The sequence below is a fragment of the Perognathus longimembris genome, chromosome 8, assembly GCF_023159225.1.
Source record: "Perognathus longimembris pacificus isolate PPM17 chromosome 8, ASM2315922v1, whole genome shotgun sequence".
NCBI classification, from domain to species: domain Eukaryota; kingdom Metazoa; phylum Chordata; class Mammalia; order Rodentia; family Heteromyidae; genus Perognathus; species Perognathus longimembris.
Window position 1 is genome coordinate 5,202,843 of NC_063168.1, and position 24,634 is coordinate 5,227,476.

Consider the following 24,634-nt stretch of genomic DNA (forward strand, 5'->3'; position numbering starts at 1 on the left):
CAGAAGTGGCGCTGTGGCTCAAGTGGCAGAGTGCTAGCCTTGAGCAAGAAGAAGCCAGGGACAGTGCTCAGGCCCAGAGTCCAAGCCCCAGGACTGGCCAAAAAAAAAAACAAACAGGGAAGCCTGGTGGATACAATAAAGTATGAATGACTCTTATAGTAACTACATTTGTACCCAAGTGACAGACACTCACCTGTGACAGCCTTTTTTACCTAGTAGGTAACAGTACTGGGTGTAGAAGAAAGAACTTTTCTTGATGTAGAGTCCATCATAATGATACCTGAAGATGGAAAGTAGACTTTACTACTTGAACTACAGCACCGCTTTTGGTTTTTATAGTAGTTAATTGGAAATGAATCTCATGATGTTTCCTCCCTGGGTTGGCTTTGAACCATGGTCCTCTGATCTCAGCCTCCTGAGTAGCTAGGATTACAAGTGTGAGCCATTAGTACCTTATTATTTTACTATCTTTCAGTAGCTGTACAAAGGGGTTTTCAGCCAACATGTGTTTATGTGTGTGTATGTATGTGTGTGTGACATTTTCTTGGTCCATTTGTCCACTGAAGGGCATCTGGCTGTTTCCATCATTTGGCTATGGTGAATAGTGCAGCAATGAACATGGTTGTACAAGGGTCTTAACTGTATACACTGTAGATTGTAAGTCGGAGTCTACTACCAAACTAGCAATGTGGGGTCCAGCACTCTTACCATGCTGGGGAGCAGCCATGGGCTGGAGCTCCAAGATAGCCTGTTTTTGGAGTGAAGGGAAACAGGACAAGCCACCTCCAGAAACAAGGGTTGGCTCAGGTGTATTCAGTGCATTTTCCGCTCACTGTGACTTTCTCAGGACATAACTGAGTCAAAGGACTTCCTACATGGCTGACAGCCTGAGCTTGCGGGTCCCCCCCCCCACCCCCCCCCGCTGCTCTCTCAGTCTCCACACTGTCACCTTCTCGGTGCTACCGCCACTGGAATCGGCGGTTCTCTCTTTTCTGCAGCCCAGGCCCCTGCAGACTCCAGACACTGCAGAAACCCATCCAGGCTCACAATAAAATGGTAATTTTTTTTTCAACTTCATGACTGCCCTGGGTTACATGCAGTAAATTTTGTTTTTAGGTTCCTTCTGAGGTGGCTGGCCCTTTCTTCAATTTTCCCATCTTGATTTAAAACAACCAGCCAATGACAATAATAGCGGAGTGACAATTATAATAACAATGTGCCTGATAATGCTGGAGTTTTCCTTCTTGTGAAAACTATAACTGTAGGTGCTAGTAGTTCAGATTCATTGAGTGAATCCTTATAAATTTTCACTCAAGGAATCTGTTATCCCGTGCACTGACTTAAATATCTCCATAATTAGATAGCCACATGTCCAAATATCTAAAACATTGAACCCAAATATACATATACAAATAAATATTCATATATGGAATATATACATATTAAAGAAATTCCTAACACATCAGAGACCAGTGTTTGCATCTCGTATTGCCGGAAAGGTTTTCAGCAGGAAGATTTAACTTGAATTCTGAGCTCTGTTTAGTTGGAGTTGCTATGTGTAGCTTGCTTTGTGCTGCATAGCTTGTCACTTGTTTTCTGACTTTCCACTCCCTCATTTTTAACCCCTAAAATAAAGGTAACGAGCTTACCTGGTGCTTCCCTTGGTGCCCAGCCTCCGGGTGCCCAGGTCAGGAAAAACCAAGTGCACCAGCTGAAAGAGGAAGCCAGATTTAAAGACGTCATGAGGAAAGAAAGAAAGAAACGCTCAGTTTCTTAGCTTACCATGTGTAAACTGTATTTCCTCTTTACTGAGGGCAAAGAAAATAAATGTAAGCAAAGGTTGTAAAAGAAAAAAAAATCTGACCACTTTACAATGAAAGATGCCACTCAGAGAAAACTGCCATTTAAATCTCACCATCAGAGCTCGCTAAGGCCCCAGGTTCAGTGCTCCAAGCTCTGGGTTTGATCCCTAAGAACAAACACAAAATTAAAAAGTTGTTGGGTGCCGGTGGCTCTGCCTATCATCTTGGCTACTCAGGAGGTCAAAATCCAGAGGACTGAATGTTGAAGTCACTCCTGGCAGGAAAGCTGCAAGGCTCCCTCTTCAATTAACCAGCAAAATACTGGAGTGAAGAGATGGCTCGAGTAGTAGAGCACCAACCTAGAAAGCAAGTCCAACTCCAGTACTGGAACTACAGTTACCTCAACCTCATTTGGTCTAGTATTTTTGAATGTCTCAACATGTATATGCATTCTGTGGTATTGTATAGCTGGCATGCCTGCCGCCCTGCAGTGTACCACAACAATTTCCTGCTGCCGTTAAGAACACACCCCGGGAACAGGCTAAGAGTTGCATCACAATCCATCCTATCAGCTGCTGTAGTTTTACTGTTTTCTTCTTTTTATTTTCCCCTGAGGTAATGACCCTATTTATTGTCATTATTCATTTATTTCCTTAATATTTATTACTACTCAGGTTGTGTAAGGGAATGCTATTGAAGTGCTGCAGTGCATAGCTCCTTCTGATGTATCATCTCAGCTCCCAGTTAGTTTGACATGACTTGCATTGGAGGGCACTGATATTATGCCGGGGGCCACAGAGGTCTCAGCAGAGCTTAATGGTAGGTATGGGAACAGACACGCACCTGTTGAATGTGAAGATCTGGGATGGCTGTGAAATTGCAATTAGAAAATACATAGTAGATTTCACCCCACCCATTAGACACTGAGATTTCACCTCATCCCAGTTAGACTGGCCATCAACAAACAAACAACAACAAAAGCTGGCGAGGGTGTGGCCAAAAGAGAACTCGTACATGGTTGGTGGGAGTGTAAACTTGTTCAGCTACACTGGAAAAAAGCATGGAGGTTCCTGAAAAATCTAAACACAGAGCTTCCCAGTGACCCCCAAATCCCAGCCCTGGGCATTTATTTAATAGAACATAAACAAGGTTACAGTAAAGGCACCAGCATAATCAAATTCGTTGCAGCACTATTCACCATAGCCAAAATATGGAATCAGCCCAGATGACCCTGGATGGATGAATGGATTAAGAAAATGTGATACACACACACACACACACACACACACACACACACACAGAGGAAATGTTCTCATTTATTAGAAATAATATTGTACCTTTTCTAAGAAGTGGAAAGACTTGGACAATTATATCAAATAAAATAAGCCAGATCCAGACAAAGGTTGTATTATTTCCTTCATTTGTAGTAGATAGAAGGTACCAATAAATCTATAAGTACTGTACTGTACTGGGCTGTACTGTACACAAATGGTTATAAGAGATTAAGTGACATATAATAGACTCTAAGGAGAGCTCAAATAGTATAATCTTTTAGAAAGACTAGGTCAAAGGCCAAGAAAATCAATACCAAGAGGAGGGTAGGATACATCCAAGAAGGGGGTCGAGCCAGGGGAAAGAAGTAGACAAATGAAGTGGGGGGAGGTGGGAATGTAGTCAAGAACTCATTGTATATACCACAAAATTGAGAAATAAAGGGGTGGGTTGAAGGGGTGACACTGACCAAGACGCGTTATATTCATAAACTGCTTTGTTATATGCTGTCTCCTTTGTACAATTATTTAAATATAATTTAAAAATCTTAAAAAGAGCAAATAGACAGTAGGAAAGCCATCATGTTAGTGGTGTCAAGAAATGAGTTTTCCTTTGTTCCTCCCTCCCTCCCCCTCTTTCTCCCTCCCTCCTTTCCTCTCTTTCTCTCCTTTTTTTTTTTCCTTTTGTGTGAGTACTCTGGATCAAACTCAGGAACTTGTGCTCTTGCTTGGCTTTTTCACCAAGGCTGGCTCTCTACCACCTGAGCCATCTCTCCAATTCCAGAATCTGTGCTGGTTAACTGGAGAAATGAATCGGTTGCATTTGTCTCCTCGGGCTATCTCTGAATGACAGCTCTCAGCCTCCTGCGCCGCTACAATCGCAGCCACTAGCACCAGGCTGACTGTACATTTTCTGCATTACCACTCAGCCCCACTTTGGTTTGATTTCATGTTCCATCCTTCCTTATTTTCCTAGGAGCCCCCAAGAGAAAGATTTGACAAAACATGAAATGTCCTGGCTTCTTCCTCCACAGGAAGCCCAGGGGCAGAGGAGGCAGATCAAAGAGGCAGGCTGGCAACTTTCACACAACTCAACTGTGCAGTCATGAATGAAAACAAACAGGGTCTTTCTCTGAGAGAGAACCAAAGTGCACAGATGAGAAATAAATGATAGAAAACAAAAGCCAGAGACAGACAAGGGTTGTTGTACAACTAAAAGCCAGAAAGCTCCTCTTTTTAACAAAGCCTTGTTAAATGGCATTTCTTTTGACTTGAGAAAAGTCTTCCTATGTACCTACGTGCACAATAAGCATGCAAATGATGAGAACCTCCAGAGATGACTGGGAATCAGGCAGCAGGCTCAGGGGAGGAAGTGGTCTGCTAGTTTGAAAGGAGTAGCTCCTGGACATGGCCTGCTTGCCTGGCTTAACTCAGGTCCCTGTCTATCCCAAGTTCATCTTAAGAGCAGGCACAGGATAGATTCTAACGAAAACACAAACCCTCTGCGGGAGCTGGTGGCTCATGTCTGTAATCATAGCTGCTCCGGAGGCTGGGGTCCAGAAGAGCGTGGTTCAAGGGCAGACTGGAAAGAAAAGTCGAGGGATGGCCTAGGACTCCTATGGGTGCTGGCCAGGGAGTTTGGTGGCCAAGAAGACAAAGGCTACCGCTAGGATGGAACTGGCACACCCGTACTCTCTTTCAGCCAAGAATGGCGGAGATCTGAGGACCACAGTTCAAAGCCATCTGGGGCAGCCAGATCTGCTTCGCATCTCCAACGAACCGTCCAAATGCCAGAAGTGGAGCTGTGACTCAAGTGGCTGTGTGCCAGCCTTGAGCGAAAATGCTAAGGGACAGTGCCCAGGCTCTCAGTTCAAGCCCCAGTACCAGCCAAGGAGAATACAAATACATAAAGAAGAAAAGAGCACAACGTGAGTAAACACTTTGCAGCCTCTCTCGCCTCCTTCCCCTGGGGACTAGAGAAAATCCAACTAACTCATGGCATGCAGTACTGGGGGTGTGTGTGTGTGTGCAAAGAATGCACACGTGAGCTAGCTTTCTCTCGCGGAGACCCAACATGGCACACACACACCGTAAGGGGAGGACTTAGTTTGGCTCACGGCTTCGGAGGGTGCTGTCCACGGACTATTAGCTCCATGAGCTCCAGCACTACATCCTGGTGGCAGAGTGGGGGGGAAAGGAGCACCTTGAAGTTCATGGCAGACAGGAAGCAGAGAGCAAGGTAGGGACGAGGGACTTCTCCAACCAGTCTCCATCTCCGGAACTTTCCAGAACCTCACTCGACGTGGGGACTAAGCATCCAGCCTCACATGAGCCTCTGGGGAACTTTCCCTACTGGCTCCCTAACAAGTTCCCAAGCCTAGTTCTCTGCGGCCACCAAGCTGGAGGAGATGCAGACATGGTTTCCATGTCTTTGTTTGTTTATTTGGCAGTGCTGGGGTTTGAACTCAGGCCGCGTGCTTCCAGGCAGATGTTCTACCACGTGAACCCACCCTCAGCCCTTGTAGTGTTACTTACTTTCCAGGTTGGGTGTTGTGTGTTTGCCCAGGGCTAACTTGGAACCTGGATCCTCTTACTTCTGCCTCCCACCTGCTGGGATTACAGTAGGGAAATGATGCACCTGGCTGGAGAAGGACTCTACTGTAAATCAAGGTCAAGGTCTTGATATGATCTGGGACTGGATCAGTTAGAGTGACATCACCCAATTAGACGTTGGGAAGGAGGTGGGGGCAGGGAGCCTGCGTCTGACGACCAGCAGGTCCAAAGCAACATGGGAAATGAAATGGATGCCCGTGCTTATCCCTGGCTCGTGTATGTACGAGCGTGCCCACACGTGTGTCAGTGAACCCCACACGTGTGGCTCTGTCTTCCACAGGGAGGCTATCACCACAAGTGTTGTTTTTCTGTCTTGGACACTCCTCTTTCCAGCGCAAGAACATACTCTTCTTCCAGTCAGAAAAGCATTCGTCAGTGTTATTCTAGCAGAGGAAGTGCGCGTGGGGAAACCCCGTAGCCCATGCAGTTCATCATCTGCGGTGAGGACCGAGCGTGGTCACTCCTGCGTGTCACAAAGCGCCACACAGCCACATCTGCACAGGAATTCCCAGCCTCAGCGCCTTCCCGGGGGAGGAGGGAGGAAGTGCGAATTGGGTGTTTTGTTGTTTCTCTTGTAAACAGGGATCACGTCCGCTTCCCCTCCCTTCTCCACGCCCGCCCGTCGCAGGCCTAGCCGCCCAGGGCACCCTCCCAGGATCCGGTCCGCCAACTGGCAAGTTCTCTAGGCACACTTCCAGCCGGAGCTTCGAGTTAGGACCCCGGCATCTTGTCTTGAGAAGACATGGAAGGAAAGCCTTTTGCAACCTTCGAAAAGGAAGTTAAGGACCAGCTTGGAGCCCTACCAAGTCCCGCTGAAATCACCCCCCCTCCCTCCCCCCCATGACAGTGGCAGGTGGGTGGATAAGAAAAGGCTGTTGTCTCGGGCTGCCCAGAGCTCCCCGAAAGCTTTGATGAGGTTTCCTGGGATTCCAGAATGATGAAATGGCCACACGTGGGCAAGATGGCGTGGTGGGGAGTGGGGACGGGGAATTCCCTGCTGGCTGGAAAACCTTACTGAGAGTCAACTCGCGAGATGAAGAGATAACGACATCTGCCCAAACAGCCCGAGACCAGATGACCCACCTGGGGTTTCAAAAGACAAGACGGCGACCAGTACAACTACAGGTCAAATTCAAGGAGAGATGAACACAAAGAGGAATCACAAAGGAAGAGCCACTACTGACTTAAAAATAGTTAATGCCTGATGGTATCAACCTGACAACAGCCGGTCTTCTTTATTTACATAGAATTTCTTTGGGTAGTCTCACTGATTTCCCTCCAAAGGAGATCTTTCAGAGTCAGTGAGTTCTTTAAATACAGTTGAATTGTGGGAAACAGCAGCGGTTGGGAGCCACTGGAGGGGTTCAGAGCTTGTGTGGCACTGAGTTTGGAGTTTCTAGGCAAGAGTGAGTGGCCCAGCCAACCTGACTCTTTAGGGAGTGTTGGGAGTTGCCATGGAAACAGTTCCTTGGGTGTAGTTCTTCATGTTTCCTGGCTCCTGCCATGAAATATGGCCAAAGGAAAGTGGCTTTTCGCTGGCGGCTGAAAAGGCTACGGACCAGTAGGTTGGCTTCCCATAGCATAGCTACTGTACCCATGGATACCCCATGAGAGCCAAGTGCACTTCAAGCACTTCCCAATCAGTCAGGCACCACATGATAATGCTTCTGTCAGGCAACACCAGAACACATATTCAACAGTGGTCCTGGCTGGGGATATGGCCTAGTGGCAAGAGTGCTTGCCTTGTATACATGAAGCCCTAGGCTCGATTCCCCAGCACCACATATATAGAAAACGGCCAGAAGCGACGCTGTGGCTCAAGTGGCAGAGTGCTAGCCTTGAGCAAAAAGAAGCCAGGGACAGTGCTCAGGCCCTGAGTTCAAGGCCCAGGACTGGCAAAAAAAAAACCCCAAACCCACAACCCCCCCCCCCAAAAAAAAACAACAACAAACAAACAGTGGTCCTGTGAGACTGTATCCTTAGTCTGTGTGATGTTGGAAGATGATGGAATTGCCTTACCAGATAGTATCTCTATCTCCCCATCACTGACACAGGGCAGTGCCCAGCTTTCCTTACTCGGGGCATGGAACAGTGTTAATAGTGCTAATCGTGCTAACGTACCTTTCCAAACGTTGCTGGGTTGACCTGGTCCTGAGCATTCTGCCCACAGGTCTCCATGTAAATCTCATACATGAGACAGCGAGGCACACTGGACCCTTCACAAGCACAGAAATTGTCCATCAACCTTCAGAGAGAGAGAGAGGACCAGAAGAGGCAGTTGGCATATGACAATCAGAACTGGGGGCCAGTGGCTCACACCTGAAACCCCAGCTGCTCGGGAGACTGAGAGCTGACAATCACAGTTCAAAGCTACTTGGGGCAGACTTTTACCTCCAATACATCAGCAAAAAGCCAAAGTGGGTCAGGTCGTAGAGCTCCTTCAGCCTTGAACCAAAAAGCCAAGCAAGAGTGCAAAGCCCTGAGTTCAAGCCTCAAGTAGTGGTACCAACAACATCAACGAAAAGAGTAATGATCAGACATTTGTGTGGGATCCAACTAACTGAAATTTTAGTACTGTGTAATATTACTATTGAATGGAAGGAACCCTAGAAAAGGCTTATGACCAGCACTGATAATATGCCCTTTTGTCCTTGAGCCAGAAGTGTTTCAGATTTTGGATTAAAAAAACTGCATATATGTGTAATGAGATGTCTTGGAGATTAAGTCTAAACACAAAAATCATCTGTGTTAAGCTGGTCATGCCTGCTAAGTTAAGTGGATTGTGCCTGTAATCCTAGCAACTCATGAGGCTAAGATGTGATGATCCTGGCTCAAAGCCAGCCAGAGTAGACAAATCTTGAGACACTCTTATCACTAATTAGCCAGTAAAAACTCTGGAAGTGGCCAGGCACCGAAGGCTCATGCCTGTAATTCTAGCAACTCAGAAGGCTGAGATCTGAAGATCATGGTTTGAAGCCAATTAGTCAAGAAAGCCCCTGAGACTCTTATCTCCAATTAATTAATCACTAAAAAAAAACAGCTGGAAATGGAGCTTTGGTTCTAATGGTGGAGCATTAGCCTGGAGCCAAACAGTTTAGAGATAGCACCCAGGCCCTGAGTACAAGCCCCAGGACCAATACACACACGCACAAGAAAAAAAAAGTGTGGTATGGCTTGAGTAGTAGTGCCAGCCTTGAGCAAAAAAGAATATTGATTATTACTAGTAAGGATATTTATTATTGGTGTTTAGTCATCCATATGGTAAGGTTTGAGTTTTGCTTATTTGGGGATGGGGTGTATAATGGAAACAGAAGTGACTGAACTCAGTACACACTAGCTACAGTGAAGATATCTTTTACATAACTTTGGAGATGTATTTTTGTGTGTGTGCGCGCGCGCACATGCACGTGCCTATGTGTGTATTAGAGATCCATCTTAGAGCCTTGCACAAGTTAGACAAGTTTATTATCAAGTGAACTGATCTCTAATAAGCCACATTAGAGATGTTGTAAACTATCCAGGAGGATGTGTGCAAATGATCTGCAAACACAATACCATTTTACAGCAGAGACTTGGACACTGTGGATTTTTCTAACATTAGATAAAAAAGAAGAAAATCAATCCTCTGAGGATACTCAGGAATTGCACTAAAAAAAAACAGTCCAGAATATTTCTTTTTTTTTTAAGCAAAGAGGAATTTTTAAGCAGGGCAGTTACATACACTGCATCATAATATACAGCCTAGTTTCTGGGATGGGGCATACTGAGGTCCATATTTAGCTTCCTGAAGAACTACAAAGCACAGTCACGATTGTAACCTCACTGGCTCCCAAGAAACAGAGAAAAATGAACATGAAAACATGACGGCTCTCTAGCCCAGTACTGGTCTCCGAGGGTAAATAATTACTCACAGGCTGGGTGGCTCACAACAAGAGCAATTTACCCTCTCGTGGTCAGTCTGGACACGGAGCATCTGAAATCTGTGTTAGTAGGTGGTTCCTTGCAGAGGCTCTGAGGGAGAACCAGCCCTTGCTTCTCTGGCTTCTAGTGACTTCTGGAAATTCTCCATGTTTCCTGGTTTGTAGGTATAATGCTGTCTCTCCATTTCTTCCCTGATCTTGTGTGTCTATGCCTCAGTGTCTTTTCTTTTTCGTTTTTTTTTTTCTTTCATTTCCTTTTCTTTTCTGTCTTTCTTTTTTCTTTTGCCTATCCTGGGGCCTGAACTTGGGGCCTTGGTACTGTCCCTGGCTTCTTTTTGCTCATGGCTAGCACTCTACCACTTGAGCCACAGAGCCACTTCTGGCTTTTTCTGTGTATGTGGTGCTGAGGAATCGAACCCAGGGCTTCATGCATGCTAGCCAAGTACTTCACTGCTAAGCCACCTCCCCAGCCTTCTTTCATTTCTTTTTTTTTTTTTTTTTTTGCCAGTCCTGGGCCTTGGACTCAGGGCCTGAGCACTGTCCCTGGCTTCTTCCCGCTCAAGGCTAGCACTCTGCCACTTGAGCCACGGCGCCACTTCTGGCCATTTTCTGTATATGTGGTGCTGGGGAATCGAACCTAGGGCCTCGTGTATCCGAGGCAGGCACTCTTGCCACTAGGCCATATCCCCAGCCCCTCTTTCATTTCTTTTTGTGCCAGTCCTGGGTTTGAACTCAGGGCCTTGTTTCTGTCCTTTGGCGTTTTAGCTGAAGGCTGGCATTCTACCATTTGAGCCACAGCTCCATTTCTGGGTCTATGGTTGGAGACTTTTCTGCTTGGACTGGATTTGAACCTCACCCCAAAGATCTCAGTTTCCTTGAGAATTACAGGCATGAACCATGGTTTTACATAGATAAATTTTGTGTTTTAGACTTGGGTCTTATCCTCAAGACATCTCATTACATAAATGTAAACTTTTTTTGTTGTAGTTGTTGGTCATGGGGCTTGAACTTAGGACCTGGGTGCTGTCCCTGAGCTCTTTTGCTGAATGAAGGCTAGTGATCTACTACTTTGAGCCACAGAGCCACTTCTAGTTTCCTGTTGGTTAACTGAAGATAAGATTCTCACAGACTTTCCTGCCTGGGCTGGCTTTGATCCATAATCCTCATATCTCAGCCCTCTGAGTAGCTAGGATTACAGGCATGAGCTGCTAGCTCCTGGCTTATGCAAACTTTATTTATTTGTTTATTTATATCTTCAGGACTGTTCTTTATCTGATTTAAAAGTGCACACGCATGGGGAAATCACAAGTATTTACTAGAAAATTCCTACATGCCTAATGTTTTCTTTTCTTAAAAAAAAATTATTGTAGGTCTGGGAATATGGCCTAGTGGCAAGAGTGCTTGCCTCATATGCACGAAGCTCTGGGTTCGATTCCCCAGCACCACATATACAGAAAATGGCCAGAAGGGGCGCTGTGGCTCAAGTGGCAGAGTGCTAGCCTTGAGCAAAAAGAAGCCAGGGACAGTGCTCAGGCCCTGAGTTCAAGGCCCAGGACTGGCAAATAAATAAAATAAAATAAGATCATGTAAAAAAATTGTAAAGGTGATGTACAGAGGGGTTACAGTTACATAAGGTACTGAGTACATTTCTTTTCCAACAGTGTTACCCCTCCCTCGTTTGCTCCCCCTTCTCCCTGATCCCCCCATTCCCAAGTTGTGAAGTTAGTTTCCAACATAGTGTCCAGTGAGTATCACTGTTGCATTGGTTCATCCTTTGTCTCACCGTTTCTGTGATTCCCCTTCTCTTCCCTAAATCAGATAAATTTATATACAAGACAAAGGGTACAGAATTAAAAAAACAACAACAACAGTGACAAGAGGGAATAAACCAAAAGCAAAAAAAAAGAAAGACAAAAGAAATAACTGACAACAGTACACTGAATAAACCTGGTTTCCATTTCTTGGAGTTCATTTCGATAGGCATGATTTTACATGACCACGTGCACATAGCTATTGAGCTATTGTGATCCTCTGTTAAGAGTATCCTAGAGAAGTTCTAGTTATTACAAATGAAGGAAACCATGCAGCCTGTGTTTCTCTGGGTCTGACTTGCTTCACTCAGTATAATTTTTTCCAAGTCTTTCCATCTCCTTAGGAATGGGGTAATGCCATTCTTTCTGATGGAAGCATGGGATTCCATTGCCTATATACACCATAGAAAAAAGTGGGTCCTATCTTACATGAAAGAAGAAAAAAAAATCTCTGCCCTTTATCTGAGAGCACAAGAAAAGACGACCACAGACTTTGCCAATTTTCCCTCCAAGTCCTGTGCTGCTGCTTTGACCCTGGCTGTTCCAAGTTATCCCTCCCTCTGCCCAGGCCAATAGATTGGTCACCAGCCAATATACCTCACCTGGACAAACAGGTGAGGGTCCCACTAGGGTCCCACTTTGGCTGTAGCCCAAACATTGCTTCTGCCATTAGCATCCATAACCTGGAGCAATCAGTCCTCTGTGATTCCCTGGAGTCCTGTGATCAGCCCTGGCGTAGGAGACACGCCCAGCTAATCCTACATGTAGCTAGCACACAGAAGCTTTCATGACTACTATAGCTTCTATATCTCCTACCAACCTGCATGACAGAAGCCACAACGGTGCAGGTGTCGGGAGGGTGATCTCTCTGAGCACGTTCTGAAGGTGAGTGTGACCGCCACTTCATGGAGATCCCAAGAAAGGCTGAATGGGGGTGGGGGGGGGGTATGCAGGCAGAGCTACTGAGGGTGATATTGGTGAAAGCTTTTATGCTGTGCCACCAATTTGCCATTAGGGTTGCACCTAAGGTTGGAAGCCAGGCCTTCCCCTGGCAAGGCCTCTGGTCTGCCCTCAGAGGGTTGTTTTCCAGTGTTCTGCTTCCTGAGATCTGGCTGCTTCCCCGCCCGCTCTGCAGAATTTCCTGCCTGTGAGACAGAGCCTTCTATCAATTCCATTCCTACCCTGGCCAGCTCCCCAGAAGGCTCTCCTGGGAGAATCTATCCTGTGTATGCCTGACAACCGCACTGATGTGTCTAGACAGGTGTGGACCTAACCGATGACTGACAGGAGACAAAACAATGAAGCAATGCTACCTAACAGGTGTTCGGTGCACATCCACATGGCAATTGCCGAAGGCCCTCTGTGGGAGGCCCAGGGACACTCCTGAGCTGTCTCCCATGGTCCCCAGGCCTTGCCCACGGCTCTTCCTCCCTCAGGGTAGCTGGGTCTTTACAGACATCCTGTAACAGCCCTCAGGACTCCAGGGTTCAGGGTCGGTCGGTGGCAAGGCTTAGGAACTGTGTGTTGAATGCCAGTGTTAACCCTAGCAGTGCTAATGATCTGTGAACTGGGTCTAGGTCCACAGCCGCCTCCTTCCTCCCATCAGCTCCAGGAAGCCCAGCTCAGAGGCCTGTTGAGTGAGGAACTGGCACGGTGGGCCCTCCATGGAGCTCGCTGCTGACATGGCCCACGCTCTGAATCACCTCAGGAAGCGAGGGCCACCGTCCTATAGTTCCCAAGCCACCTAAGGAGGATGTCCAACCTTATCTTCTTTTCCCTCCCCTTCCCCTTCTCCCCTTCTCTCCTCTGCCGCCCTTCCTGGGGCCGCGGGGGCCGGGGTTCGAACCGCTCCCGTCCACACTTGCCCAGCGGGCACGTTTCCACGCGCCTGCCGTTCAACCTCTCCCTCTGGATCTCATGTGAAGAGCAGACACCCCCTTGCCTGCGGGCGGCCCAGGGGAGCCCAGGGGAGCCGCCCCATCTCCAAGCCCTGCTGGGGCCGGGCCCAGATTGTTTCCTGTGGGAAGTGGGAGCCACAGGAAACCCGGGCAGATGGGCCCTTGAACACTGTGTGTGCGTGTGTGTGCGTGTGTGTGCGTGTGCGCGCGTGTGCGTGAGTGTGCGCTCCCATCCAGCAGCGCAGGCCAGCATTTCCAGGCTCCAGTCTGGGGGTGATGGGGGTGACCTGGGTTCCACCTGTCTCCGTGGAACCCAGTGGGTCCTTCCCGGCCCTGGGCGGCGGCCGGGAGACCCCCCCCCCCCCCGCCCCGCCGGGGCCGCCGCTGGGGGAGCCCGGCCTCCCTCCCGCCTCCGCTCACCACCGGACGATGTCGCCGTGCACGTCCCGGCTGCCCGCGCCCGACACGGAGGCCGGCACCCCCTCCGCCATGGCTGGGACCCGGGCCGCACCCGGCGGCGGGCAGCGCGGGGGGCCGCACCCGTCCTCCTGCAGCCGCTCCTCCGTGTTTACTTTAGAGTGGGGCGCGCGGGGGCGGGCGCGGGGGGCCGGGGCGCGGGGGGACGGCGCGGGGGGCGCGGGGGGACGGCGCGGGGGGCGCGGGGGGACGGCGCGGGGGGCGCGGGGGGACGGCGCGGGGGGGCGCGGGGGGGGCGCGGGGGGCGCGGGGGGACGGCGCGGGGGGACGCGGGGGGCCGGGGCGCGGGGGGGCCGGGGCGCGTGGGACGGGGCGCAGGGGACGCGGGGGGCCGGGGCGCGGGGGGCCGGGGCGCGGGGGACGCGGGGGGACGCGGGGGGCCGGGGCGCGGGGGGGCCGGGGCGCGTGGGACGGGGCGCAGGGGACGCGGGGGGCCGGGGCGCGGGGGGCCGGGGCGCGGGGGACGCGGGGGGCCGGGGCGCGGGGGCCGGGGCGCGTGGGACGGGGCGCGGGGGACGCGGGGGAACGGGGCGCGGGGTCCAGGGCGCGGGGGGCCGGGGCGCGGGGGGCCGGGGCGGGGCGCGGGGGACGCGAGGACACAAAGTCTGCCGAGGAGCCAGCCAGCCCCGAGCCGTGGGGCGCCCGCCCCCTGCCCCCCCACCCCCCGCGCTGGCCGTGGTGTACCCCTGCAGGAAGCCGGCGCCGGTGGCTCACGCCTGGAGTCCTAGCTACTCGAGGTTCGAAGGCAGCCCTGGGGCGCAAAGTCCATGAGACTCCCCGGTGAATCACCCAGCAGCCCCAAGTGGTTCCGAGTGGCAGAGCAGCCGCTAGCGTTGAGGGTTCAAACCCCAGCGTAGGACAGAAGAAAGGAACCGCGAGCTGGGCCCCGCAGCCGCGCTGGCGCGGGGCGCTCCCGCATGGTCAGGGCGCTGCGGATCGGATCCCCCCGCAGCAGAGATCACAAGGCACCACGCGAGGAGGAAGCTCCACCCGGGAGAAGAGCGTGCACAGGCGCGGATAGGGCCCGCGGCCAGGTCTCAGGTGGTCAGTAGAGTTAATGACCAGGTCCCTGGAGCTGACCCGGAGTGGCGCTGGCTGGTCCTCGGGGCCTGAGGTTGGGAGAATTTCCAGGGTCCGGGCAAGTTGGGGGACCTGTCCATATCAAGTCATTGGGGGGTGGGGTGGGGATCTGCTGCTCTTTCTTAGCTTCTCAGCCCAGTGTTTGTGTTGGGGCCTGGCTGCATTGAACAAGTGTTATAGTGGGGTCCTCCCCTCAAAGACCAGGAGCTGACAGACGCCCTCACTTAGGGCCTGTCAGGAGAGCCTCAGTTGGCTCCTTCTAGGACAGGAGGCCAAGGAGGTGGGAAAGCATCAAGTTGGGGAGCCGGTCTCAAGCACAGCCTGGAGGTTGCTTGGCTGGAGTTTGCTGAATGAAGACCAGCGGGAGGAGAGAAGGAAGAGGAGATGAAGTACGGCGAAGGCCTCATCAAGCCTGTAGCTTCTCTGGTTGTATCTGCAAGAGGGAAAGGGCACGGGATGTGTGCTTTTGCCCAGAGTGCTAAGTTCTGGGCCTCCTGAAGTGGGTAGCGGAGTCCTGCCCAGGGAGCCAGGAGGCGTGGCTGCTCCCCGATTCTCATGGTTGTTGCCCAGCTCCCTTCCACCCAGAGAACACCCCAACACGCTCACGCATGTCTCGCCAGTCAGAGTATCTCAGTGTGTTGCCATTTTAGCCGTTTTCGGTTCCAGACGCTTCTTCTGCATGCTTGCTAAGCCTCATTTGCCTTGGGACAGAACTTGGAACTACCAGGAGCATGACCCTCTCTGTGACTACTGGCTGTCTCTTTGCTAGTTCCTGCATCAAAATGGTAGAAACCAACATCTCTTGGTTGTGACCCAGAGCTTTCGAGGCGTGCTGGTTAGAGGGCTCTAAAAATGAGGCCATGTGTGGATTTCACACCTTTCCCTGAAGGGCCATTTAATTCCATCTACGGCAGGTGCCGCTGATGTCCCTAATTGAACCTGCCATATTATCAGTTCAGACTCTCGAGCAGTTAAGTGCTAATACAATGACACTCATAGCAGATTTATTTTCAGCTCCTGCCTTCCTAATTTGCTAACAATACAAAGGACATTTACCTCTGCATGTGATTATTTTCCTGGCAACATGATTATAGCTTTCATTTGAGGTGAGCATAGAGGCACACAGATCATAAGTAGAATTAAGTGTGCAATCCATTTTTTACTTCAGAAGATGTTTAATCACAACTCACAACCAAGCTTTGAGGTATTAAACAGCCTGACCTGTGTGTATGGGTACCTGAAAAAGACCAGTTTCCATCTAATTCCAGGCTCACAATCTTTACTCTAATACTGTATACCACTGGAAAGAAAATACATCTTAAAGTTTATATCAAGTAGAATTCCAGAACCGCTGGGAATGTGGCTTAGCGGTAGAGTGCTTGCCTAGCATGCACGGAGCCCTGGGTTCGATTCCTCAGCACCACATAAACAGAAAAAGCCGGAAAGTGCTCATGCCCTGAGTCCAAGCCCCAGGACTGGCAAAAAAAAAAAAAAAAATTCCAGTACCTTATTTTATGTCTTATGCATGCACACAAAGCCTTTTCTCCCTCAGCTGAAAAATAATTCTCTTTTAGCTAAACAGTGACTTCTTTTGCCTTCCTATACATAATTGGTCTCTAGATTATCTAATTAGTCTCAATCCACCTTCTAAGAGGGCACCAGCTGTGCCTTTCATTGCACAAAACCATTGCTGATGATCTGGGCAGCTTAATTTCACCCAGTTCTTTCAGTTATTCACGTTCTGTGGATGGCCCCAGGTGTCTTCAGGCAATCACTGTGTTTTTAAACGAAGCTCACGAGCATGTGCAATGCATGGGGTCAGACATGCACCGCGTAGCTGGCAGCGGCCAGGGCAGGGCTGGGGAAGAGCAATCGGCTGTGCGCTCCACCTGAGCCAGGGAGAGACTGCGGCTCCGCACCCGCAAGCCGTGGGGACTCCAAATTATCCTCCAGCAACACAATCCCAACGGAGAGACTGCAGATCCCTACTCTACGTTTGCATTCAACTTGGAGAACCTCAGTCATGCCCTAGTTGAGGTCAATAGGAACACTCCATTCCATGGGAAAGTATGCGGGCTGGGGATATGGCCTAGTGGCAAGAGTGCTTGCCTCATATACATGAAGTCCTGGGTTCGATTCCCCAGCACCACATATATAAAAAAAATGGCCAGAAGTGGCGCTGTGGCTCAAGTGGCAGAGTGCTAGCCTTGAGCAAAAAGAAGCCAAGGCCCAGGACTGGCAAAAAACAAAACAAAACAAAAACAATTCCATGGGAAAGTGTGCAAGAAGAAATCCTAACTGCATATCAAGCATCTCCATCTCTGTCATTTCCTTCCTTCCTTCTTTCCTCCTTCCCTCCCTCCCTCCCTCTTTTCTCCCTCTCTCCTCCTTCCTCTCCTTCCTTTTCCCCTTCCACTCCCCCTTTTCCTCCTCCTCCTCCTCCTCCTCCTTCTCCCTCTCCCTCCTCCTCCTCCTCCTCCTCCTCCTCCTCCTTCTTCTTTTTGTCTTTGGACTCAGAGGCTTGCCTGGTTGCTTAGGCTGGACTGGAGTGATCCGCCCACCTCAGGCCCCTAGATCTGACATCTATGATTTGGGCACCACAGAGACTGCCCTGCGGTTGTAACTTTTTCCTCGCCCTGGCTATCCCCTCCCGCTCTTAGTCTGAAAAAGGTCTCTTGGGAAGCTGTTCACACTGGAGTAATGGCATTGTTTTCAGAGGAGCTGGGAGAATGTGTGGAATGAAAGGAATAGCTTTCCTGGTTACAGGATACTTGCAAATTACAATGTGTAGACAGACATTTGAACTCTATTGTTAATAGTGGGATTTTTTTTTTCTAGAAGTCAGAAGACTAAGCAAAAGCAAATTGAAATGGGTTCTTTTCCTACATTGGGTTAGGAGAAACTTAATGGGCTGTCTTATTACAGCTGTCATGCTAGGGAGACTGGCCACTGGGTGCTTTTCCAAATCATAATGACATGCAAAATCACCCATCTTACTCAACTTTATTAAACATTTTTTTTCAAAAGAATAGTAAAAGGTACACTAAAGCAACAACTTTGGATTTGTGCAAATGTTATTTGAAAGGTTTTTACATGTAGGAAGGATTTTTTTTTTAAAGCAGTTCTTAAATGGTAGCATTGGCTGCCTTTTGGGTATGACAAATCTTCCTCATTCTTTATGGTTTATGTTATTCTTTGGCTAAACACATAGTCAAACAGCTGCTCTTTCCCACTCTTCTGCATGGAATTACTTCCTGGTAGTGTACCCACCATAAAATGATTTTCACTAAAGTATAAAGGCTTTTTTGTTAGTTTTTGTACCAGTACTGATGCTGGAACTCATGGCTTAGACACTCTCCCTGGGCTTATTTGCTCAAAGCCGGTGCTCTACCACTTGAACACAGCTCCACTTCTGGTTTTGTTTTGTTTTGTTTTTGCTTTTGTTTTTAGTGGATAATTGGAGATAATAGTCTCACAGACGTTCCTGCCCAGGCTGGCTTCAAACTGAGATCCGCAGATGTCAGCCTCCTGAGTAGTTAGGATGACAGGCCTGAGCCACTGGCATCTAAAGGACAACAGGCCACCTTTTTACCTTTCCATCAGTCATGTGACTCTTGCTAATTGCCAGTTGGAATTCCCCAGCTGAAACAAGCAAGCAGAAAGCTGTATGTAGAACATCTGCCTGTGAGTTTTGCTGGCCATAAAACATAAACACAATACAATGTCTAAATAAACACAACCCAGTGTCTAAAGATTATTACAACAAAGCTTGCTTTATGAGAAGTGTATCCTCAGAAAAGCCCCACAAACATGAAGACCCAACAAAACCATCAGAGATGCAAATACAGGTTGAACATCCATTAACTTAAACGCTTAGAACCATGCTTGAGATTTGGGAACATTTTCATAGACATTGTAAGATACCTTGGGACTAGGAGTAAGTCTAACACAAAATTCATTTATGTTTCAAATACATAAACAAATTCACCCAACTCGAAGTTAATTCATACAATATTTTGCATGGTGTCAAGGTATGAAATTTTCTGCTTGTGGCTCCATGTCACAAAAATCTGCTAATAAGTTTGGATTTTTTGTTTTACTTTGGTTTGGTTGAACCCAGGGCTTGGGAGCTATCCCTGCTCTTTTTTGCTCAAGGCTAACACTCTACCGCTTTGAGCCACAGCTCCACTTCCGGTTTTCTGGTGGTTCGTTGGAGATTGGAGATCACAGACTTTCCTGCCCTGGCTGGCTTCGCACGGCGATCCTCAGATCCCAGTGTACGGAGTAGCTAGACTTCCAGGCGTGAGCCACCGGCAACCAGCGAGCTTGGCTTTCGTGGTGATTCGGACTTCAGATGTTTGTAGTAAGAAGGCTTGACCGGTATGGTCACGACTGTCTTGTTTGCACATGCCGGTTTCTCATGCCACCGCTGGACCAGAATCCTGCACCCTTGCCCGGGGCATTGCTACCACACACCCCGCTGAGCAGCCGGAGTCTCCCTCTCCATCAGCCTCGGTGGAAACACAGACCTCTTCTCAGGGGGGGCTTCTGGGAGAAGGAGGCTGCTTCCAGGCCCACTTGGGGCTGACCTTTCCGGAGGACACTTGGTGCCCCCTGGCTAAGCCGTGTGGAGGGGAGCAGAAGTCACTCACCAAAATTCAGGGAGCAGGCAGCCTGCGTGCTAGGGGCCCTCAGTAAAGACACGTGGCTGTGGTCCCTCTCCTCGTATCCAGGGTAACCACGGTCTTTCCTGGCGACAGGTGAATGGATGAATGAATGAACGAAATCTCCAGAGCTCAGACACACATTCAACGACAGCTAGAGGTTCAGGAGGTCACATGACTGAGGCGCAGAAGGGAGTACACAGACAGACCTCCGGGGTTCGCGAATCTCCAGCCATTGTAATTCCATCAACTTCACATTGAAAATACGTGCAAAAGAATTAAAACAAGCCAGGCACTGGTGGCTCACACCTGCCATCCTAGCTGCTCAGGAGGCTGAGATCTGAGGATCATGGTTTGAAGCCAGAGTGGGCAGCAAAGTCCTATCTTCAATTCAAAGCCAGAAGCGGAGCTGTGATGCAAGTGGTAGAGTACTAGCCTTGAGCAAAGAAGCTCAGGGACAATGCCCAGGCCCTGAGTTCAGGACCCAGGACTGCCAATAAATAAACAAATGAATAAACAGAAAAATAAATAACACAATAAAAGACCTCAGCAAAAAACCAAAACAAAACAGGAAAACAACTCTTCACGTAGCACCTATATTAAGAAAGAGAATTAGGGCAGGGAGTTATGAAGTGCCGGGATGGTACAGGAAGGGTCTATGCAGATGGCCGCGGGCAGCTGTGGAGGATGATGTATACAGGATTCCTGGAATCTCCTCCCACCCAGGAAGCCGCTCTACTCCCCCATGCACACTGGGGCCATCCAGCCCAGGGCGGGAAATCCTGCTTACCACGCAGGCTGGGCACGTCCCAGAGGACTGAGTGGATCACCGCATTGGGCTAATGAGATTAGAGCACAATTTAGCTCTTCTTACCCTTGCACCCCAGAGCACAGCACACGTACACACACATACCAGACCAGCACCTCCTAAATACCCCATGCGAGTCTGTGAATCCACTAAAGAACACTCCTTTTGAAGAGCCAGACTTTGAAGTCAGGCCCCACTTTACCACGCAAACCCCACTTTACCACGTGAACCTGAGATAAGCAGGCCCTGTGAGCAGACCCAGGGCAAGCTTATTAGGGCCCAGCTGGTCGAGAACTCTAACCGCTGGGAATGCTTAACTCTAACTGCCCCCAGAATGCCTTGAGCCCTGAGCCAATCAGATTTGTACCCGTGTTCTAATCTTGCTTGCTTGAACCCCAGATGGCTGTAACTTTGTTTTTTTGTCTTGCTTGAACACCTGATGGCTGTAACTTTGTTTTTTGTCTTACTTGAACATCTGATTGTTGTAACTTTGTCTTTTGCCTTTATAAGCCCTGTGCAATCGCAGCTTGGGGCTCCCTCCTAACCTCCACTGTGTCGGTGGGTAGGACAAGGCCCAAGTTGCAGCCCGCCTGAATAAAGCCTTGCTTTTGCATTTTGGAATGTCTGAATCTCGGTGGTCTTCGTGGTGGTTGTTTCATGACTTGGCATAACACTTTCACAGGGAGGAAGGGGAGACTTCAGGAGAATGGAAGTCACTTGCAGAGATTTGGTAAGAAGTCATCTTGCCAGTAAGTGACAGTACACCGTGTCACTATAGTCTCAGGCCTGCCTAGACCTCCCTTTTTAGCATGTAGAATATCCTAAATAGCGTGTAACAAATAGTATAATTAGCACCAGTGTTTTGTTAGCATAACACTTTTAGGACTATGGCAATTTGGTGTTCCGCTTTCTACACACCCTCATTTTTTTTTTCCTTTTCAGAAATTTCCAAATATTTTTCTCTCTGGCTTGGTGATTCACAATGCATAATTACCTTAAAGGATCTGAGAAGCCTGTTTATTTTGCTTAGTGTCTCCAAGTTTAATTGTCTCTAGAACCGTGCAGTGTGTTTTTGCATAGCACTAATGATCACTTGTAAGTATACTGAAGGCAACAGCAATTCCATGGATCCTAGCTTAGGAAAACGTGGTGTGAGCTATATCACAGGAGAAATCAGATTTTTTTTTTTTTTTGCTGGTAGCTTTTATAAAAAAAATTTTATTTATTAATTTTTTTGACAAGGTGTTGTGCAAAAGGGGTATAGTTACATAATAGGGCAGTGTGTACATTTCTTGTGATATCTTACACCCTCGTTTTTCTTTCCCTTCCCTAGATCAGGTAGGCATATATACAATACCCAGTGTACCAAAAACATATACAGTAGCCACGTGGCATATGCCAAAGGAAATTCACCTAGAACTTTAAATGTAACGTCAACAACAGAGTTTGCTCATCTTTGTCTTATATGATCATACATACATAGCTGTTGAGCTATTGTGATCCATTGAGAGGTCTATTCTAGACCTTTTTATGTTTAGTAGTTGGTTTTAGTTACGTAATGTAAGGTCGCTGACCCAAACCTGTGGAAATACCATTTGACAAGAAGTTTTTTGTTTCGCAGACCTGGTCTCTACTGTCTCCCCCCCCCACACACACCTTAACAGTCATATATCAAGGAGACCATGCCCCTTTGTTTTCTGTGTTCTAGGCTTGTCTCACGTAACATTATTTGTTCACGTTCTGACCATTTCCCTGCGAATACCAATATTTTATCATTTCTAATCGCTATGTAGTATTCCGTTGTGTACAGGTACCACATTTTTTGGATCCACTCATCTGTGGAGGGGCATCTGGGAGAAGTCAGATTTTGTGAGCTGTCCTGGACATGTAGGTTGTCATTAGAGAAGAGAGACCAAAAACAGGACACTTAGTGCCTGATGTGGCTCAAATGAATCCTTTCTAAAATGCGTCCCCATCGTGGCGGTATGAAGAGGAGAGGCTTTGCCGGAAGCAGGAAAGTCATAGAAGGATAGAAGGGACTGGAGAGATTAGCGGAGCCCCCCCCCCCCCTTTGCTCTCCCCCCTTCTGTCCCTAGCTCTCAGGGTGAAAAGCAAGTCAACGAAGCTTTAGCACCGTGCCCCCTCCTGTCCCTCCTGCCTTCAAGGTGCCGTGGTAGAAGTGGGGAGCAGGCCCTCCGCAGACACCACGCCTGCTAACTAATATATATATACCGTGATGCTCAATTGACCAGCCTCAGAACTGCGAGAAACAAATTGATACTGTGTGTAACATACCCAGTCTTTCGTTATAGCAGCAGAAGCAGGCAGTCTCAGGCTTCCTTCGGCCCACTGTCTTCCCCCTGGTCTATCTCTCCATTCCCTGTCACCCCGCCTGCCGCTAGCTTCCCCGCGGGAGGAGCAGCCTCTCTGGCTATGGCTGCAGAAACACTGCGGCCCTTGGGACTCCAGGTAAAGGTCTGGACCCAACCTCCTTTCCACAGTTGTCAGATACGGATTGGTTTTCTCCAGGGAGGGGTCACATCCAAAGTTAACCACCCATTATTTGGCCATGGTTTTCCACATTGGGAATTCTGACGTGATGGTTTTCCTTGGATGGTCAGGGCCCTGTCAAACATGGTGAACTTGGTACATGCGTAGCTATGCAGGAGTTCCTTGGTCTGCAAGTTTTATTTATTTATTTTTTTTAAGAATCAAAAGCATGACCATAACCTTACAAAAAAGATGAGTATAACTGCTCAGGAAATGTACTGAGTCATAAAATACTGGCTCCCAGACTCATGCTTTTACTTATCTATCCGCCATTGCACAACCAGCCACTCCTGCCTCTTGACCCAAGCGAAGCTCAGCAAAAGACTGTACGCATCCTCCTCCTAAGCCCTCAGGCCCGCCTTCCTGGGTAGTGGTCCCCAGGGCTCTGAGATTCTGGAGTTCACCCCCTCACTTTCATTTTTCTCCATGCGTCTAATCTTTGCTTTCCATCATTCACCATTCAGAGGCTGGGAGGAACTTCAGGAAGATCAGTAGGATGATAGTGAAAGCATTGGTGTTTCTTAATGTGGTTGTTGTTACCATTATATCAACTTTACTCACAAAACCCATCAGCCATGGGAAAGGCTGGAGTCTCATTCAACATGTGTGAGGCCCTGAGTTCCATTCCCAGTGCAAACAAGCAAACAAAACCCCAGCAGACAGACAAACAGGAGCCCGTTGAACAGTTTTGTGTAGATAGTTTTGGTTGCTGTCGGTGTTTTTTTTTTTTTTTGGCCAGTCCTGGGGCTTGGACTCAGGGCCTGAGCACTGTCCCTGGCTTCTTCCCGCTCAAGGCTAGCACTCTGCCACTTGAGCCACAGCGCCACTTCTGGCCGTTTTCTGTATATGTGGTGCTGGGGAATCGAATCCAGGGCCTCATGTACAGGAGGCGAGCACTCTTGCCACTAGGCCATATCCCCAGTCCCCCTGTTGGTGGTTTTGAGATAGACTCTTACTATGTAGCTCTGGCTGCCTTTAAATATGAGACCCTGCACTGGGATTACACTTGTGCATTACCATACCTGACTCAAAATACGTTATTTTATAAACAGAATCCTTAAGAATTTTAGCATGACAATGGACATTGATGAAAAAAAAAATCCAACCCACCCAAGGGCAGTGGGGGGAGGGAAGAAATGAGAGAAAAATAGGGAACAGATGATACTTAGGAAAATGGAGGATGGAAAAGGAATAGGCCAGATTCGGTCAACAGGTGAGGATTGTTTACTGAGGAACAGTGAGGGGCCCAGACCTTGCCACAGGTTTGGAGGTTGTGTCCGGGGTGAATTTGGGACCAGGCTTATATGAGGACTGAGCAAGGAGGCAGAGGTTAATGAAGGAGCCACTAGGTCTAGGAAGTTGGCCTACAGTGGATTGTTTACAGCTGGGCCTAGGCGAATTGCCCTGCCTGCCTATCAAAGCAAGGTCACATATACCTGAGGTTTTGCCTGGTGTCTGTGTGAGCCCAGGGCAGTGGAGTGGGGGTCAATCCTTCATATTCCATCTTTGGATACATAGGAAGAATGGGCTTAGAGGGGAAAGGCCAGTCTATATAGGATCTTTGGATACATAAAAAGAATGTGTTGAGAGGGGAGCAACATGGAGTTGTGACAACAAAGCAGATTCCCATCAATGCTAAGTGAAAGGGAGAAAAATGTACATATCACTGGACCTGGAAGAAATTGTTTTATGGTCAGTGTTCATCGAGTTCATAAGCTTTGTAGATTAGAATGACGATGT

The 24,634-nt window shown here is 48.7% G+C and overlaps 1 protein-coding gene across 2 annotated transcripts in view; it reads right to left on the reverse strand.

Annotated features, from left to right (window-relative positions):
• The window catches only part of Rfx8 (regulatory factor X8), a 69,679-nt gene extending 55,873 nt beyond the window's left edge, over window positions 1-13,806 (reverse strand). The window contains exons 1-4 of one of the 2 annotated variants that reach the window (XM_048353535.1): window positions 13,736-13,806; window positions 7,808-7,931; window positions 1,650-1,711; window positions 194-280 (exon numbers count right to left, since the gene is read on the reverse strand). In XM_048353535.1, coding sequence (XP_048209492.1) covers window positions 194-280; window positions 1,650-1,711; window positions 7,808-7,931; window positions 13,736-13,806 — 344 coding nt within the window. Of the gene's footprint in view, window positions 1-193; window positions 281-1,649; window positions 1,712-7,807; window positions 7,932-13,735 lie in introns of those variants that run through there. The other variant, XM_048353537.1, reaches the window with a different exon arrangement.
• Window positions 13,807-24,634: the final 10,828 nt, after the last annotated feature.